At 41.6% G+C, this 19440-nt stretch overlaps 1 protein-coding gene across 1 annotated transcript in view; it reads left to right on the forward strand.

Moving 5' to 3' along the window:
* ADAM12 (ADAM metallopeptidase domain 12) overlaps nt 1–19440 on the forward strand; it is a 359573-nt gene that overhangs the window by 37093 nt on the left and 303040 nt on the right. The window contains exon 2 of the mRNA XM_060241431.1: nt 10570–10703. Coding sequence (XP_060097414.1) covers nt 10570–10703 — 134 coding nt within the window. The remainder of the gene's footprint in view (nt 1–10569; nt 10704–19440) is intronic.

Consider the following 19440-nt stretch of genomic DNA (forward strand, 5'->3'; position numbering starts at 1 on the left):
CTCAGCGGATGTGCTTGGTGAATGGCTGAGTGGACTGTATGAATCAACTGGAGCCCCCATCGTGGCCTCTGAGTCCTTAGTGTGAAGCAACATCTGCTGTCAGCATATTGTGGTCAGAATTATTTGTATTTGGGGACTGATGTATATGAAAAGACCTCCTGTGGGTATTTGAACTGTAGTAGATTATTTTCTTGAGCCATCCAACACTGTCTATAACAAATGCATGGTAGTATTCTTTTGTTTTAAATGTATTATATCTCTACTTTCAAGTCACTGGTAAAAAAAACTAACATTCTGGATACAAAAGACCATTAATTTTTTTTTTAATGTTAATATCTTGATACAGCTTTTAAAATGGTTTAGTACTGATCAAATAGAAATTCCCACCATATCTTTTAATAGTTTCTTCTATGAGCATATAAAATAACTAAGTTAAATGACTTTGCAAAGCTAACTGGAATTTGTTCAGTGGAATCCAGCAAGGAGTACAGCTGTGTGAGAGAGAAAATAGTAATTCTATCACATCTGCAGTCCTAGGGTTTCAAATTAAAAACCCTTGTTTTGTTTTCACTCTCCTGGTAGGGTGGCCAAGTTCGACTCAAAAAATGTCTGGAGACTTTGGGGGTCGAGCCAGGAGCAAGGGTGGGACAACACGATTGAACTCCAAAGGAAGTGCTGACCATCACATTTAAAAGGACCACACTCCTTTTAAATGCCTTCCCTCCATTTAGGGGAGGGATGGTGGCTCAGTGGTAGAGCATCTGCTTGGGAAGCAGAAGGTCCCAGGTTCAATCCCTGGCATCTCCAAAAAAGGGTCCAGGCAAATAGGTGTGAAAAACCTCAGCTTGAGACCCTGGAGAGCCGCTGCCAGTCTGAGAAGACAGTACTGACTTTGATGGACCAAGGATCTGATTCAGTATAAGGCAGCTTCATATGTTCATATGTTATGTCCATTTGGAATAATGAAGGATAGGTGCACCTTCTTTGGGGGCTCATAGAATTGGAACCCCCAGTCCAATCTTTTTGAAACTTGGGGCTTGAAGAGAGGCACCATATGGTATGCTGAAAATGTGATGCTTCTACCTCAAAAAACAGAGCCCCAGATATCCACAGATCAATTTTCCATTATACCCTATGGGAATCGGTCTCCATAGGGAATAATGGAGCGCCCAGAAGACATTTCCCTCCCCCCCCCCAGCTTTCTGATGACCTTGAAGTGGGGGGAGGGCCTCCAACGCAGGGGATCCCGCTCCCACCTGGGGATTGGCAGCCCTACTCTTTGGCAAAAATCAAACCCATGGGTGTTTCCAGAGCTGGTCCTGCCACTACGCAAACTAGGAAATTGCCTAGGATGCTGTCCTTATGGGAGTGCCAAGTTGGGTGCCCCCTGTGACTTGGTGATGTTATCAGTGCAGGGAGGAGGGTGCCAGAAGTTAGCCTTGCGTAGGGTGCCAGACAGTCTAGGGCCGGCCCTGAGTGTTTCATGTCATTTTCTGTTTTCTTCCATCATTTCTGCTTTTAAATTAAAACAACAAAGTGGGCCCAGTAAAAAGGCTTAGAACATACAAAAATCTAAAGAAAAAACAAAATGGCATGTTATGGTGTTCCTCGTGAGAATTTGGATGAGACAGGGAAGACCACTAACTAGTTATTTGTAAGTAAATTTCTGAAATCAACACAGCGATTTAAATGGTTTTTGACATTACTCATCATAAGAGCTTTTTTTAGCAGGAATGCACAGGAATGCAGTTCTGGCTGGTTTGGTGTCAGGTGGTGTAGGCTAATATGCAAATATGTTCCTGCTGGACTTTTTCTACAAAAAAACCCCCTGCTCATCATGAGTCTTAGAAATGTATGGCTGAAACACATGTTTCCTTTCATGTTGAGGCAACTTTATTAAGTATCTACATGATACATGCTCCCTGATGTAAGCGTAACTTTGAATGGTCTCTTTCTCTATTGGTCACCACCACCCTTCCCTTCATGACATGGAGAGCAGTGGTGTGGAGACTTGCCATAGGATGGCAGCAAACCTGCCTTATAAGCTTAACTAGATGTTACATTGAACATTTGCCATGCAGCTGCTCTTTGCATCTGCTCCTATGTAGAGGTATGGTCTTAGCTAGAACAAGCTGGCCTTTGTAAGAGTTTGTGCAGTTAGCATACCTCATTCTTACTTCATCATAGGTAGACTCTCACATATCACAAATCTAGTTCCTTTCTTGTTGATTGACCTTCACATATAGCTTATAAATAAAGCTGCCTATAAAATGGCCAATTCATGCATTATTTTCTATGCAGTTTGTGTCTGGGTCTTCTGTTTTACCTTTATTCGAGCTTGTGTTGCAGTTTTTCTTCCATTACCATGCATATAGTGTCCGGTTCAGACTGGGAACACTGTGTACAGTGAGTTTCTCTAGTTCAGCAAATAATACCTTCCTGGAGCCGTGTCAGATCAGGAAAATAGTCCAAGGTGAAGGCTGAAGCCCCTTCTTCCTTGTGAAGTTCCAATCCAAATTGGGTATTGCATATGTGGAAATTAGGGTTACCTGCCTCCAGGTGAGGCCACTTTTACAACTGATCTCCAGCTGGCAGAGATCAGTTCCCTTGGAGAAAATGGCTGCTTTGAAGGGTGGACTCTATGGCATTGTGACATGCTGAGGCCCTTCCCTTCCCCTCCCCTCCCCTCCCCAAACCCTGCCCTCTCCTGGCTCCACCCACAGGTATTTTCAGACACAGACCTAGTAATCCTAGTGGAAATTGAGAGTAACTTACATCTGACAGAATGGGGTACCCAGATAACCTGCATACTGTAATATGCTGAAATGAGTTACCTTGGCTATGTTAATTCTGGTTTGTTAAAGAATCTGGATTCCTTTTAATATGCTTATCCTTGACATATTCATGTTCATAGGACTTTTTCGTAGAAAAACACCAGCAGGAATTCATTGCATATTAGACCACACCCCTGACACCAAGCTAGTCAGATCTGTGTTCCTGTGCATTCCTGCTCAAAAAAAGCCCTGCATGTTCAGCTTTAAAGAACTATTAGTAACTGGCAATTAGTAAAGATACCTCCCCAAGTTCTCCCTTTTTTTTCTTAAAAGGCATAGCAGTTAATCCACCAGTGGGGAAAAAATAGGGAATGGTATGTTGCTATTTGTGTTTTTTTAAAAATAAAACTTTGTGAAGTTTTCATGGATTCAAGCATTATGAATCTTGTAAAATAGCTGAAGTGAAAATGAAGTCATTTCATTTCAAGTGGTTGTAACTGCTCTAGTGAGCTGAGAAGAAATCTGCAGCAGAGCCCAAAATTTCTCATTTCACAGCGACAAACTCCACTTTTTTTCAAAGGAAGTTATTTATCGGGTTTCACTTTTGATGTTACCTGGACATAGTTTGTTATATTATGAAAAGCCGAAGAGTAACTTTAAGGATTTGTAGCTAAATAGGGTAGTGGGATTGTTTTTTCCTAACATTAAAACAGGTAAGGACTCATGGCTGATGTGACGTATTATGGATGCTCTGTCAATCCATATTAGTTGAAGGCATGTAAAGCATTCCCACTGCTTTTGAGAGATTAAATGGAAACTATGAATTGATGCATTCCTTGTCCTGACTGATTCTACTGTATTGTTATATCTCTCTCTGATGTGAACATGGAGACTACGAAGAAAATAGTGAAGTTTTGTGCTCAAGTGATAAAATTGTACTCCATATATATTTCTCAAGTAAATATGGGATCCTGATTTGACAAGCTGTTGTAATTTTGTGTTTTTAATTGCAGGAATGTTTTCTTTTTGTGTGCGATTGTTGTAGTACCTTTCTGTGCATACTGGCTATGGGCCGTTAATCTGAATGAATGAGTATCCTCGTCTCTTTTCTGAACTAGGAGAAGTTCCAGGAGCAGCACTTCTCAGGTTTGGCTTTCCTTGGATGAGACACAGCAATGGAGGACTGTAATATTTTGCTTGATATACCACCATATACAACACAGATTCCCTCTCATGTCAGGTTACCAGTGAGAGACCTGTAACTAGGGAGCTTCATCTTTTGGTGAATTGATAGCTCTGTCTTCTTTTCTAAATCAAACTGCTATTTCTTCCCTCATATTTGCTTATTTTCTTATTGGTATAGTCAGTGTATCTTTTTATTAAGAACAAACTAAAATATCAAAAGCAAGTCGGCAATTTTTCAAGCTTCAGAGCTCATCATTAGGCTAGATGATCAGCACAGAAAAACAAAGGGATCAGGGAAATAGATGCTTCAGGGCATCATAGAGCAGACACTAGTCTTCCATTTGTAGATGGAATACAGAATGTGTTGGATATAGAAACAATAGGACCTATAATGACTCCAGTTCACTTAGCTTCACCCCAGGCCAGGGCATTTTCTGTCCTGGCTCCTACCTGGTGGAACAAGTTCCCACTGGTAATGTCTAGATTAATTGGCCTTTATACTAGTTAGATGGGGGAAATATTTCTCTCTGCTGGAAAAGTATATAGAAATCATATAAAACAGCTCTAGCCAAACATCTAGACTTTACTGGGCTCTACCCCGTTGCCCTGTCAACCACTCTGCAGCTGTTTTGCCTTTGCTGTCATAATCTGTGAATGCATGTGGCCCTATTGCTCCTTCTAAATTGCCAGGATAACAAAGCATGCTCACCAATGGCTAGTGGGTGAATGGATTTGTAGAGTGCTGCTGCAAGATATTGAAAAGGATTTATAAAAAGTGTAGAGAGTGGATGCAAAGAACTTGATATATTTTCTGCATGATTTAAAATGACACATTTTATCAAATGCTGAATATGAGAATTCCAAAAAAAGAGTTTATTGTAAACAACTGGATTTGATTTAATAGCATGAATAGAAAGAATGATATTTCATAATCTCCCAAATTGACACTTCTCATATTTTTATGTAATTGACTGATTGGAATCTTATGTGGACTTACTCTCAAGTGGACTTACTCTGAGCTCAGTGAATTTACTTCTTGAGAAAAAAAGTATTGGACTTTTCCTAGTAAGATTTTGAAAGATGTAATGGTTGATACATGTACAAAACACTAACATACATAGCTGAAATGTAACTGCAGCCCAGGCATAATTTTAAGACCCTTCAGTAAGAAACTTTTCAGCACATGTCTAATTGTTCTATTTAAAATCAGTATGATCTAAAAGTGATGGCCATGCTTGATAATTTAGGGTCCACAGAAATTCTGTTTCCTGACCCATTACATTTGACAGATGTTCCTTTGGTAGATGCAATATCATTAATGTGATTAGCAAACTGGGATTAAAGTGCAGAAACCCCTTGCTAGGAGATGACTGACTTTTTTGACATTGCAGTATTAATCAAAGTAATCTGAATCTGCAGTACACACAGCTTTAGCTCAATTAGGGTTTATGTCTTCTCTCTTTGAGATGATTCTTTCACTAATGTGCATCTTGGACACCTAGGGTTCTTAAATACTTTGCAACTTGCATGTTCTAGATAAGAGTTTGAAACCACTGAGATAATTGAGAATTAAATCTGCCATTGAACAAAAGTCTGCTGGCTTGTTAAATGGAGCACAGCTGTAAGTTTTTGCTCAGAGAAGGATATAATATTAGATTTAAGAAGAATTACCGGGGGAGGGGAGAGATTATATTAAAAATCTGGATTAATATTGTTAAATCCTTTGTGCAAAGTAGAATCATAGTGTTGGAAGGGACCATACAGACCATCTAGTCCAACCCCCTGCTCAATGCACTATCACCCTAGATCATCCCCAACAGCTTTAAAGACTGCCAATGAGGGGGAGCTCGCCACTTCCCTTGTTAAGCTGTTGAACAAAAAAGTTTTTCCTATATAATTGATAACCTCCCACCCTTAATTTAAACCCATTAACCCTTCTCTGGTGCCAACAGGAATAGTTCTCCACCCTCCTCTCAGTGACAGCACTTCAAATACTCAGAAAGCAATCATGTCCCCCTTCAACCTCCTCTTCTCCAGACTGAACATTCCCAAGTCCCTCAGCCTTTCCTCATAGGGCTTGGTCTCCAGGCCCCTGATCATCCTTGTTGCTCTCCTTTGCACCCGCTCCATTCTGTCCACATCCTTCTTGAAGTGAAGCCTCCAGAAATGCACACAATACTCCAGGTGCAGCCTGACCAATGCAGTGTACAACGTGACTATGACATCTTGTGATTTGGATGTTATGCCTCCATTGATACACCCCAAGAGCGCATTAGCCTTTTTTGCATCACACTAGCTGATCATATTTAATATATTATCTACCTGTACCTCAAGATCTTGTTCACACACACTGCTATCCAGAAGTGCATCCCCCCTCCAGCATGTGTGTTACTTGTTTTTGTTACCTAAATGTAGAACTCAGCACTTATCCTTGTTAAATTGCATCTTGTTCACATCCATCCACTTTTCCAGTGTATTCAGATCTCATTTGATTTTACCTCTATCTTCTGGTGTGTTTGCTGCTTCTCCCAATTTGGTGTCATCTGAAAATTTAATGAGTAGCCCTTCCATATCCTCATCCAGATCATTGATAAAAAATATTTAAAAGTACCAGGCCCAGAACTGAACCCTGTGACACCCTACTAAATCATATCTCTCTGTCTGAATTAGAATCTCAAGCTCTTCCTTCTTATTGCCCAAGCTTTGGGCATTCCTACATAGACACATGAAGCCTCATGCATTTGGCTCCATTAGAACCAGCCATCCAGGTGAGCCTTTGGTATTTGCTTTCCATTTAAATCGCTGTGTTGATTATCTTCTTCCCATCAGTTTAAAGCCCTCTTGATGACTTTCTCCAGGTTTCTGCCAAACATATTCTTCACTGACATTGACAGATGAAGTCCATCATATACTAGTAGGTTATCATACAGAAAACCTAGCCTGTGATCCCAGAATCCTGCTGGCACTACCAATGCAGCCAATGGTTCACTTCTGTTATCATCTGTTTCCATTGTGTTCCCCTTCTTATGACAGGAAGATCGAAGAATGGGGGCCACCTGTGCCCCCATTCCCTTCAGCTTCCTCCTGGGAGCTTCTTAGCCTTAATGTTTTTGATGGTGTTCACAGCTGTGTCATTGGTTCCCACATCAACCATCATGGATAGGTAGTGTACTGTGGGTTTCATAAATTTTGGAATCCTGTTGGTAATATTTTTAAGTTTTGTACCTGAGGAGCAACACACCTCTTGAGCTGGGGAGGGAGGGCGGGTCAGGCCTGGACACATGATGTTCCATACCCATCAGCAGGGAGTCACCTATGGCCAACACATTCCTTTTCCTTTATGTGCCATTTCTTTCTGTGCCGTTAAGCATGCCATTTCTTCCTATGGCTTTGAGTATGTGTGGAAATTCCAGTAATGTGAGCTTATTTATTGTACATACACACAGAAGGCAGGACTTTGAGGGGGGTGGGGTGGTGGAAATTCCTATTCACTAATATTTTGAAGCTTTGGCCATAATAGAATGTAATGTGTAGATGGACCCTCAGTCAAAGTCCTTGTGTTTGCTGGGGAGCAATATGAGGACTTTGTATTACATGATGGTGCAAGTTGTGCCTTGTAAATTCACACCAGCTACTTTCTGTTTGTGAGTGACCACCGCAGGTAAGGAAAAGTGGCTATATCCCCCTTTTCCAATTTTTTATGTCCTCAAACTGTGCCATGGAGTAGTTATAAGTTCCATTGTCAAGCTTTTGTTTAGCTCTGTAAGTAATAAGGTTTTTACAAGACAGCCATTATCAGCTCCATGAGGAAGTTTGAGAATGTGAAAGCAGTGCCTGGGGTGGGTGAAGGCTACAGCCACTTTTCCCTGCATGTTCTCATAGCAACAGAAAAGAGCCACTGTGCATCGAGAAAACACAAAACTCCTGTGTGAGAGACAAAGTCCTCATGTTGTTTCCCAGCAAACATCAGGACTGGGTAATGTAAACCTGCTGTGTCCAGGCTGTGTCCACTTCATATTTCATATATTCAATGACTGGATGTTCCTCAATGATAAAAATCTGTGCTCGTAGAAACCTAGATACCATGAAAAAAGACTAGCTGAGAAGCCCTATCTAAGATATATCGTTTTCAATGTACAGAGAGTTTTTTGAATTCATGCCAGCACCTACCTGTAATTTTGAAGTGGTATACCTCCAGTTACAAAAAGTTGGTCCATTCCAAGCCAAGTATCCTGCTGTGATGGGGGCAGTTACTTCTGAATGGATGCTCTCAGCAGACCCAAAGGTGATATCCCCTGAGGCCACTTCTTACTCCAGTAATTAAGGGGAAAGCCAAGACTGGCTCTTTGATAAGAGGAAGAGATGTTCTGAGGAAAAGGGGTGTGGGCACCAAGAAGCACATCAGTGGGCACTATGTAGGGAGTCACTCGTATAAATGGTAGGCAGAAAAATGGCAGTTTTAAAAAATTGATGTGATATAATTTGTAGCCTCTTCTTTCCATTGCTGTTGTGAAGGAGAATTCTCCATACGGCTATGTGTCCAGCTTTAAATTTACATCAACCATATTCTTTGGTGTGTCATTTTATGCGGTCTCAGTTATTACAGCCACTGGAACTCCCTGCCAAAAGATGTTTAATCACTCTTAGCTTATTTATTTTTACGTTGTCACCAGCCCTCTGAAAAAAGCTTCTGAAGTTTGTTTCTAGTGTGTTATGTTCTGTGCCTGCTATGGTTTTGTATCTGCTTTGTAGTTTGACGGTTACGGATACATTTTTAGACTTTAAAACTTGAAGTTTTCTCATTGTTATGCTTTTTTGGTTGATGTACATCAATGTATGCACATAGACAAACACTGTGACCTGTTTTAATTTATGTTGTTTAAAATTGTTTTTAGCTCTCTGTAATGTTGTATTTGATGTGCTTTAGAACCTACTTTGTGATCTGCCCTGAGCCCATTTGCAGGGAGGACGGAATATAATTTGAAAGAATAGAAATAAATAAATTTTGAGAACCTCCTGGCACAATCAGCATGTTACATACAATAAATAAATATTCACCACTAGTTTGGATGGTGAGCTAATAACAAATTTAGATGGTGTATCAGGACTGAGCCAAGGAGTCCAACTTGACATCCTTTTTTCAATCCGTCTTGTCCAGTTTGAGAAGAACTTTTATGCTATAGGGAAACAGCATAACTAAACTATTCATATTATATAGCACTGATGGAACAATGCATTTTAAACAAGTCTTAGAGCAAATAGTTCTTAAACAGTGTTTTACTGAAGACAATTACCATACATTGCTTGTTTCTTTTGCACCACCATTTTTTTAGCTGTATGAGCAACATACATGAGGATGTTTGAAAGGCTTCCAGATAAAATTCTTTTCTTAAATTCCATTGCACCTGCAAGTGCTTTGTTAGATTTGTTTATGTGAAATGTCTCAATGATATGGGTCTTGAATTTGGCTGAAATCCTATGCACACTTACTTGGGTTGGGAGTAAGGCCCACTGAATTCTGCAAGATTTGCTTTCAAATAATCATGCATAGAACAGGGCCATTAGCAATATAGTCTTCAGACAAACTGATTTCTTAAAAATGGCCCTCTTTGTCATCCAACTGTCTAAAACTGCACATGCAGTAAAATCTGTAGAATTCTTGAGGTAGATAGATTCACATTCTTAACCCACATTCTCTGTTCCCAAAAGAAATATCTCACAGTACATGGTTAAAACCATTTTCACAACAATGTCTTTGCCACTGGTGAGTTTCCATCTAGGATTGCAGCGGTTTCCCTGAGTTGCCAACCTCCAGTTGGCAACTGGAGATCTCCTGTTTTTACAACTGATCTTCAGCTGACAGAGATCAGTTCCCCTGGATAAAATGGTTGCTTTGAAGGGGGGACTCTATGGCATAGAACCGTGCTGAGGGTCCTCCCCTCACAAACCCCACTCTCTCCTGGCTCCAGGGCCAGATCTAAGGGGGGGGCAGAGGGGGGTGCTTGCCCTGGGTGCCAACGGATGGGAGGGGGCGCCAAATTGGGTATGGAGTCCATTGTATTCTACGGGACCATAAAATAGAATGGCCCATAAGGGGGGCATCATTTTTTAATTTTGCCCCCCCCTCGAAAAACATGTAGATCCAGTCCTGCCTGGCTCCACCCCCAAAGTCTCCAGATGTTTTCCAACACACACCTGGCAATCTTACTGGTGATCCCTTTCTAGGGTTGCCAATGCTTGGGGGACTGTTCTCTGTTGTGCAGCATGATGATGTCACCTGGAAGTGACATCATTCTGCCAGGGACATCACACCAGGGATGCTCTAGGACTTGCAATAAAACTCTATGGTACCATAGAATTTTACTGTGCTTCCTAGAGTGCCATGCCAGGGATGCTTTAGAATGCATGATAAAACTCTATGGGACCAACAGAAAAAGGTATTCTGTATAAATGCCTTTACCTGGGTATCATCACTTCCTTAATTGCTTCTCATTGATTTAAATGGAAAGTTGCATTATCTCATCACATTTTCAATTTATTTTGGTTAATGATGTTCTGCATTGTGTATTCTGTCTTTTAAATAATAATATGCTTTTTGTTTCAACTCTAGGAGAAGATGCGAATAGTAAACTGGAATTCTATAGGAAACGGATTTTGAAGAGCAGGCGACAGCATTATGACATAATAGTTCCTTATCTTCTGGATGGTGAACAGTGGAAACCAATGAAGATTTTTTATTCACAGGTTAGTTGTAATTTTGGCTGTTCGTATTAACTTCCATATTATGTTTTTTCAATGATTCTTTCCAAAGAAATTCGAAGCTGCTAACAACATCAATAGGAAAGCTCAACAGAAGAAAAAAGAAAAATATTTAAATAAAACAACCATAAAGTACTCAATTATACATTGGGCTGGTCTTGAATCTAGTGATCCCACATTCAAAGGCACAAGCCACAAGCTAAGGGTAAAAGTCCTTTGGCATGTGCCTCTGGCTATGTCCAAGCTTATATCTGGAAAAGTAGAGGGGGAAAATCCCAACCTAGATGCTGTAGCCAGCAGCAATGATAACAATTGTGTAGAACCTAACCTTCCTATGCAGTGGTCGTATATGCTTGTTATGTCACATATGCATGTTTATATACAAACATCAACTCAGATGTTGCTGTGTGGACTCAGTCTTGGTAACTTCTTGGAGACCACAATTAGAGATAGTATGTAGCAGTATTTCCCCCAGAAATGACTAGAAGACTTTCCCCCTCTTTTTATGGTTAGGAAAGATTCTGGACTACATCCATGTTTTTGCTGAAGTTTCCTTTTGGAGAGAGAATACACAGAAGCTTCTATCAGTGTTGTTTTCCCAGTTTTGTTATCTGCATGAATCAAATACAGGTTTAAATTGTATTATTTGTTTTACTGCTGTGGTGTTCTTAACAAGTACATAAATGTCTAAACCAACAAATAGAACAGAAACCCACTCTGCATAAATAGCCTTGGGGAACAAATTACCAATCTCTGCTCCCATGTATCCAATTGATCTCATCAGTTGTAAAAGTTATGGTTGGTAGATTGCATTCTTCTATAATTAAGACTTTTAAGAGAGTAATTAGTTTTTGTGTTGGGTTTAGAATATATGCCTTAGCATATGTGGTAGCTTTTCCCCCTGTTTATATTCAAATCTGGCCTTTTTTTAGGGAAAAGGTAACCGTTCTCTTTTAAAATACCACCATCCAAAGGCATGTTTTTGAAAATGTATGCTGCAGTCTCAAGAACCCAATCCTGGGAGAAAGCCCTATTGAATAAAAGGGATTTACTACTACTTAGGATTGCTTCTAGAAACATCGACATGGGAACATTGTACATAAGAACAAGAGAAACCGTGTTGGATCAGACCAATGGCCCATCCAGTCCAACACTCTGTGTCACACAGTGGCCAAAACCCTCCAAAGACAAACAGGTGCTCTGAAGGGTGTTGTAAGCTAATAGAAACATCTTACATGTTAGGGATCTGTCTAATTCTACTTTAAGTCATTTGCTTAGAAAATCTTGAGATTTCTAATCTCGAGATTTCAGATTTAGTAAGTATAGCCTGTCAAAAGGGTGAACAATACTATGATTTTCTAAGAGCAGTGATAAAGGTATTTATATAATTAAGTTGTTTCCCAAATTTCCATGAAATTCAAGGTGAACATTAGAAAGTGTCAAGCATCGATGTTTCTCAATAATCAGTCTTTTGTTGTAAAATCAAAAGTTGCTTTATTGTAGAAACTCTGAAGCTTTACCAAGGACAGAATCCTTGGAAGTAATGACATATGCATGATTATACTGTTACCATATAGGATTAGTTCAAAGGATAACATACAGATGCATTTTGAGTCACGGGTTCAAAGGTTAGTACATAGTATCTAGTTTACTACTAAGGAATGTAGATTATTAAAAACATCTCTGTTTCTCACACCTTTTCCAGACCTGATAAGAACTGTCTGTGTGAATGTGGAGGAGAGGCACCTCACAGCCAGGCTGCAGCGTAAACATCCTTGGGCTAGTTGGATTTACTGTTTGCCCAACCTTTGGGAAAAAGGGAGGGAGGCAGTGGATACCAACGGTCTCGTTTCTGTCTAAAAACCCACCATTGTGCCTAGAAATATGCATGCTTGACATACTGCCCCCCTGAGATCTTCTCTGGGGTTTGTGCAGATGTTTCGCATAGAATCTTTTAATCAGCTCTGGCTCTGACATTTGAACCCTCGACCCATTCGTCATGGGCTATAGAAAAATGTTTCAATCTAATTAGAAAATATAAAACTCCCTGCTTTAGCTTAGCATCTAAGATCTCCTTCACTTCATGATGATTCTGCTCCCCTAATGGAATAGATTCTGGAACTTGGGGTCGAGGATGCCAAGGCGTGGCTCCAGGATCTCTGCGAAGTAAACTGCAATGAAAGATGGGGTGTATCTTACTAAACTAATATGCATGCTTGACAGAAAGATTTGCAGTTTTCATGCATAGCGCTATGTGAAGTATCAGTGCTTTTAAAAATATTTGCTTTCCATGGAAACTGGTAGAAATTTAATATAAAAATGATTATATTCAAGCTTTGGGGAAATCAACAATGTTGAAGTCATTGAGACAGGAAGAATTTATAACAAGCTTGTCACTTTATTGATCGAAGTAAGAAAGTGAAACTTAGTCATAAAGATGTTTGGATTTCTGTGGAATTTACCATCAAACAATGCAATCCTAAACAGTTATATTCTTCTAAAAGCATTGACTTCATTGGCTTTAATTTTGTGCTGATAATGAAAGTGTTGTTTTTCTTCTATTTAATATTTTCATTGTTCTACTGATGTCACAATTGTTATGTAGAGGGTTGCCAGGCCTCCCACTGTGGAGGGTGACCTCCCACCAGCAATTCTTGTTGCCTGCTGCCAGGAAGCGGTATAGGGTAGCTCTGAGAAATGCCAGAAACTGTGTGGTAAAACCGTAGCATTTCTGATTCCTAGAGCAACTTTATGTCAGTCTAGTTTCTGTGTTGTCTGAGTGGTGTGTGTGCGTGTTGTGCCAGTCATACATCCTATTTTGCATTGTTGCCTTTTGATCAGGTGTATTCCATGCAGGTCTCATTTTGGGCAGGAGCTCACAGGAGCTGAGCTCCGGAAACTATAAGTGCCATTGTTCAACCCCCCTGTGAGAATTTTCCTGAACTTTAAGATTTGACGAACTTTCTAATATTTCTCCCCACAAAAATTAAGAAATAACCAAAACACATAGAGCAGACAGATGAAAATCTTCATCATGCCACTGTGGCCACAGAGGAAAAAGTAATTTAAAAAGTAGTAATTTTTTTATTATGGCAATTAGAATTCAAGAAGCATTTTAAGATAGATGCTGAGCTGATATAATTTAGTACACCTTCCAGTGATGTCAGAGGTGTGTGGCATATGCAAATGAGTTGTGCTAATGAGCTCTGACACCTCTTATTCTATTAAATGATCCCTGATTCCATGTGTCATCATAAGATGGTTAATCCTGTTAAACACATACACAGTTGCAGGGGCCTTTGTTGCATTAGTCCTATTATGAAGTGTTGAAGATATGAATGGTTTTCTCTCAGAATTTATAGTTAGTTGGTAGTATGTGTAGTATGTGGCAAATTTTATAACAAGACTATGTTAGCTCTTTTGTCCATTGTCGTAATGTGGGTCTTGTTCACACGCCTTTCTAATGCAGCAAACAGCGTAAAAATGCTGGTCAGCATAACCCTTAGATGACCTGCTTTTTAAAAATTCAGGTTAGATAGGATTGCCAACTCAATGGCATTATGTCCCGCTAAGGTCCATCCTTCCCAAATCCTGCCAAATATCCAGGAATGTCCATACCCAGAGTTGGCAACCCTAAGAGTAGATGAACTGGATGAGCTAAAAGCATACTAATTTTGTATCACAGTAACTTCTGAAATCTGGATAGTACATCTTGTTGCTTTGGCCATCATGATAGTCGTTGTAGCTAAAATCCTGAATGCTTGCAAATGTGGCCAAAAATAACTTGCAAACTGACTGTGTTATCTGTGTTATCCAGTGCTTTTGATGTGCCAGAACAGAGTAAGTGTCTTCCTCAGTTCCTTTTTCATACTGAGAAATTTGCCTAGAAATGTGACCTATGTGGCCAGTGAAGACTTGTCAGTCTCAATAGTACTGTCAGCCAGATCAGTCTCACCACCAAGTTTACCAATCCAGTTGTGAATGCCAAAGTATTACATATGAGGCTACTTGCTTGTCAAAGCATATTTGCAACATTTGGGCTGTGATCACACATACTGAATAATGTACTTTCAATCCACTTTCAGTACACTTTCCAATTGGATTTTACCAATTCACACAGCGTAATTGAGTTGGAAAGTGCATTGAGAGTGATTCCTCACTGGCATTTGCTCTGCCCCTGTGCTTCTCCTTGCATTGGCACAAACCATCAATTCCCCACCAGTCGCTCTGCAGTGCCTCTTGCTTCGGGGCTACTTCCGATTTCCGTTGCGGCAACTGGAACCCCAAAAAACCAGCATACTGTTGCTGCAATGGTAATAGGAAGTAGCTGTGATGTAAGAGGCGCCCGCAAAGCAACTAGTGGGGAATCCATCGCTTGAGCTGGCGCTGGGAGAAGAGCAGGGGCAGAGCAAATGCCGGTGAGAAATCACTCTGAAAGTGCATTATTTAGTGTGTGTGCGATCACAGCCTTGTTGCCTACAAACTTGTCTGAGGCCAGACCTTCTCCCAGACTTATACAGGCCACAGCAGCTACCCTGACATTTGGGCCAGGCAATGAGTAGCTCCTTTGAGTGGTGGAGGTGTGGGATGGCTGTTGGCATGCTCACAATTAAGCCTAGCCTGCATAAGGGGCCCAATGGCAAGCCAGGTAGGAGGATTCAGCTTTTCTCCAGGCTGTGGAGGAGAGACTTGGGATGAGAGGAGGAGGAACAAGATGTGGTTAGCTTTCTTCTTCCTCTGCATCTGAGGCCTTTGCCAGCCCTAGGGTCTCAGTTAGAACCATGGTGGTGAACAGGAAAGATCAAACAGCTGTGGACTCTCTTATTCTCCACAAAACTATGATGTTGTCTCTCAGACTTGGGTCCAGAAGCCTAATCAATCGATATTTATTTGTAGCGTTGTGTTATAATATCATGTGCTTTTGGTGCAAACATTAAGACTTGAGGAAGAGTTTGGAAGAAAGCATGTCTGCAACAGATCTGCTACAGTTATGGTGTGTTCCTTTCTGTAAAGAGCTGCATTATTTTCATTCTGAATTCTATTAGTTCCTTCTTGGCTCTTCAGTATCTGTTGTTGATGCTCTGGAGATAAGAATTCATGTGAATGTGGGACTGTTCCTATGTAGGTGAAAAAGAGATGCCTCCTGTGCCTGCCACATCGGGGGAGGGATCTCTTTTCATCTGTATAGGAGCAACCCCACATTCATATGAAGTTTTATCTCTCTAGCATTAAAAGAGATTAGGCATGGTCTGCAGCAAGAGATATTGAAGAGCCAAGGAGAAGTGAAATGAATTAACTTTTTTCAGCATAGGAGTACTGTTCAGTGAAGTAAATGCGTTATCACTCTTACATAAAGCTTGTGATAATGGCCTCAAAGTACAAATCAGATGCTGCTGATATCTACTGGCACCAGTATCCCTTAGAATGAATTGTGTAGGGTTTCAGATTGTTCTTCGCAGCAGTGGTTTTTTCAAGAGGGATGTACGAATATGTATATTTTCATTTCTTTGAATTTTCATTTGTAGTCAGGAAGACCAGTTCTCAATCTGTGTATTTTGTTTGGAAGGTTTTCCATATTTCTCAATCATTTTGCACTCCATGTCATTCTTGCACCATTTGTATCAGTTTTTATCAAATCTTGTTAATGTGGTTGGGGCAAAGAATGACCCCAGTCTCATCCTGTGTGTGGAAAAACCATAAAAGAACTTTATATTGAACCAGAGGTGTCACAGACTTTCATAATATTCCAGACTTGAATCCTTGGGTTTCTGGGGAATGTATGGCATTGATACAATCATATCAAGCACTGGCCAAACTCATGAGCTGAGAATGTGGCTTAGAATATACTTCCTCACACCTTCACTCTGCAGGAGGAGATCAGTATAGTGGTGAGCAAGCTGTCTTTCTGGGAAGTTTCTGTTATTAATGACCTTCTCATTGAGGAATTCCTGGTGGTGATACAGCAAGAGCCCTGTGGAATCAGACCAATGAGCCATCTAGTCCAGCATTATGTGTCCCAAAGCAACTCGCTAGATTCTTAGAAGAGCCATAGTTGTGGACACAGAGACACAAGCCTCCTTTTACTACTCCCAGCCAGCAATGGAATTCTGAACATGAAGACTGTATTTAGCCATCATGGTTAATAGAAACTGACAGATCATGAAGTACTAAAATATCTTTTAAAAACCCTCCACGCTAGTGGCTGTCACCACATCCCATGGCAATGGGTTCAACACTCAGTTTGTAAAATCAATAGTGCATGGTAGCTACCCATGTACTGTTGTTTATGAACAAATTAAACAGCTTTGGTCATTGCTTGCTTGCCTGCCTCCATTGTGAGAGCTGTCCATTTACTCCTGCACTCTGCTTCCTTTCATTTAACCAAGTCCATTTATAGTTTAGTTACTGCTTCTTATCCCATGACCATTTAATTTGCTCAGGAACGTGATGAAGGACTTTACTGAAAGCTTTTTGGAAGCCCAAGTATGTAACTTTTGCCAAATCACCTGTTTCTGCATACTTGTTAAATATTGTAAAAAAGCTCCAAACGGTTGGTGAGGTAGGACTTCCCTTTGGAGAAAATATGCTAATTGTGCCTCTATATGCTTAACAATTCAAACTTTAATGGTATCTACCAGTTACCCAGAACAGATGTTGGACTAATCTATTTGGCTCAGTGCTTCAAAGCTGATTCCTACGCAGTGTGTTCTGTGTAAGAGTCACACCATGATTTTCAGGTTCTCCTCAATTCCTAGATACATCATCAGATTTATTTACAATATTTATATCCCACTGTTTTGCTTGATCAGGGAGTACAGTGACAGCAGAGGTTCCAGGGTTTGCTATTTTCTCCTTGAGGAAACCCATGTATATACTAGTGGATTTCCTAAACAGGCCAGAGAGTGTCCTATTCCAGGTCAGGAAGATGGTGCCAGGGGATGGAATGATGAAACCCCTTCTCTTTGAGTGTGACTGTCATCTGAATTTGACACTGTACATATGGGAAATCAGAACCTACAAGTCACACCTGACTGTTACATGGGACACCATGTGCAGACCCTAGACCCTACCCAGGGCTGGTGTGTGGGAGTAGGCCAAGTAGGCAGCTGCTTAGGGCGCCACTTGGCCTAGGCGCCCCTCTCCCCGCGCCTGCTGTCGTCCACCTCCCCACACCCGCTGCCATCACAAGGTGGGGTGTGTGGCAGCGAGCATTCTCAGAGCCGGCTCTGAGTGCGCCCACTGCCTTTCAGACTCTGCCGAGGCTTCCCAAGGTTTGGGAGGCCGGCGCGTGGGAGTAGGCCAAGTAGGCAGCTTCTTAGAGTGCCACTTGGCCTAGAGGCGCCATGAGGTGCCCCCTCTCCCCGCACCCACTGCCGTCCGCCTCCCCGTGCCCACTGCCATCACAAGGTGGGAGTGGTGGCAGCGAGCGTGCTCAGAGCCAGCTGTCTTCCAGACTCTGCCAAGGCTCGGGAGGCCTTGGCAAAGTCTGGGGGGGCATGGTAGTGATGTCATTATAACGTCATTGGGGCACATGGGCAAAAATATCGATGGGGCGGAAGATCGGGTTTTGGCCTTGGGGCGCAGGCACCCCTAGCACCAGGCCTGACCCCACCTGTGTATTCTGTAAAATGTGAATTGATAGCAACTGGGCCATCAGATACCTGCTAAATTGTTGAAGAACTGAACACAATTTGAAAACCACACATCTACAGTCAAGTTTTTGGATTTCATGTCGATGAAAGAATTCTGTAGTTCTGTCTATTTAAATACAAGCACGTTTTGTGAATGTAATTCTAAAAGTGCCTTTGTAACAAAATCCCCCCCTCCAGTAATTGTTTTTTTATTGATCTCCTCAACAGAATTCCTAATAACATCATTAGATCTGCGTATCTCAGCCAGTCCCCAAAACAAAGGCTAGAAAAATTCCATGGTGCTGGTAAAAGGGAGCAATGCAGTTCTTGTCAGTATTTAAAAAGCATAATTTGGCAAGCAGGACCAGTGCTAAGGGTTCTGCTGCTAGAGGCAGACCCCTGCGCCACGCCCCCCACCCTCCCAGTTCCTTCATTTTTAAATTTTTTTGTGCATGCCACAATGATGTCACTATGTGACATCATCGTGAGGCTGCTTTCGCCCTCCACTACACTCTTTGAAGGCTTCCTTGGAAGCCTCCAAAGAGTGTAGTTTTTTAAATGTGCCCGGATCTGGCCCCGTTTGTACGCCGGGCTCCTCTCGAGGAACCTGGCAAGCAAACGCCTGACCCCACTTCGCCTCCCCGTACCACAGGGAGGCGAAGTGGGGCTGGATCTGGCTCTGTTTGCACACCGGGCTCCTCTCAGGGAGCCCGGTGAGCAAAGGCCCAGTGCACGGAGGTGAAGCGGAGCCGGATTTGGCCCTGTTTACATGCTAGGCTTCTCTCGGGGAGTCTGTGCAAACTTCCCCGCAGTGCAGGGAAGCCGAACAGGCCTGCTGGCATGTGGGGAGGGGCACCTAGAAGTGCCCCATAGGCCATGCAGCACCCTAGGCAGCCACCTACATGGCCTACTCCCACATGCCGCCCCTGTTGGCAAGGCTTCCTAACTGCATTTTGATAGCCTCTTTTAATAATTCTTTATTTAACCATCACAGCATATGGACATTTGGTTCAATGAGCGACAGTAAAATGAACTGATATGTGTTCCGCGCTGGGTATATAAGCAGAAACTGAGTGCCTGTTGAATAAAAG

This window comes from Heteronotia binoei, chromosome 6 (genome assembly GCF_032191835.1).
Source record: "Heteronotia binoei isolate CCM8104 ecotype False Entrance Well chromosome 6, APGP_CSIRO_Hbin_v1, whole genome shotgun sequence".
Taxonomy (NCBI): Eukaryota; Metazoa; Chordata; class Lepidosauria; order Squamata; family Gekkonidae; genus Heteronotia; species Heteronotia binoei.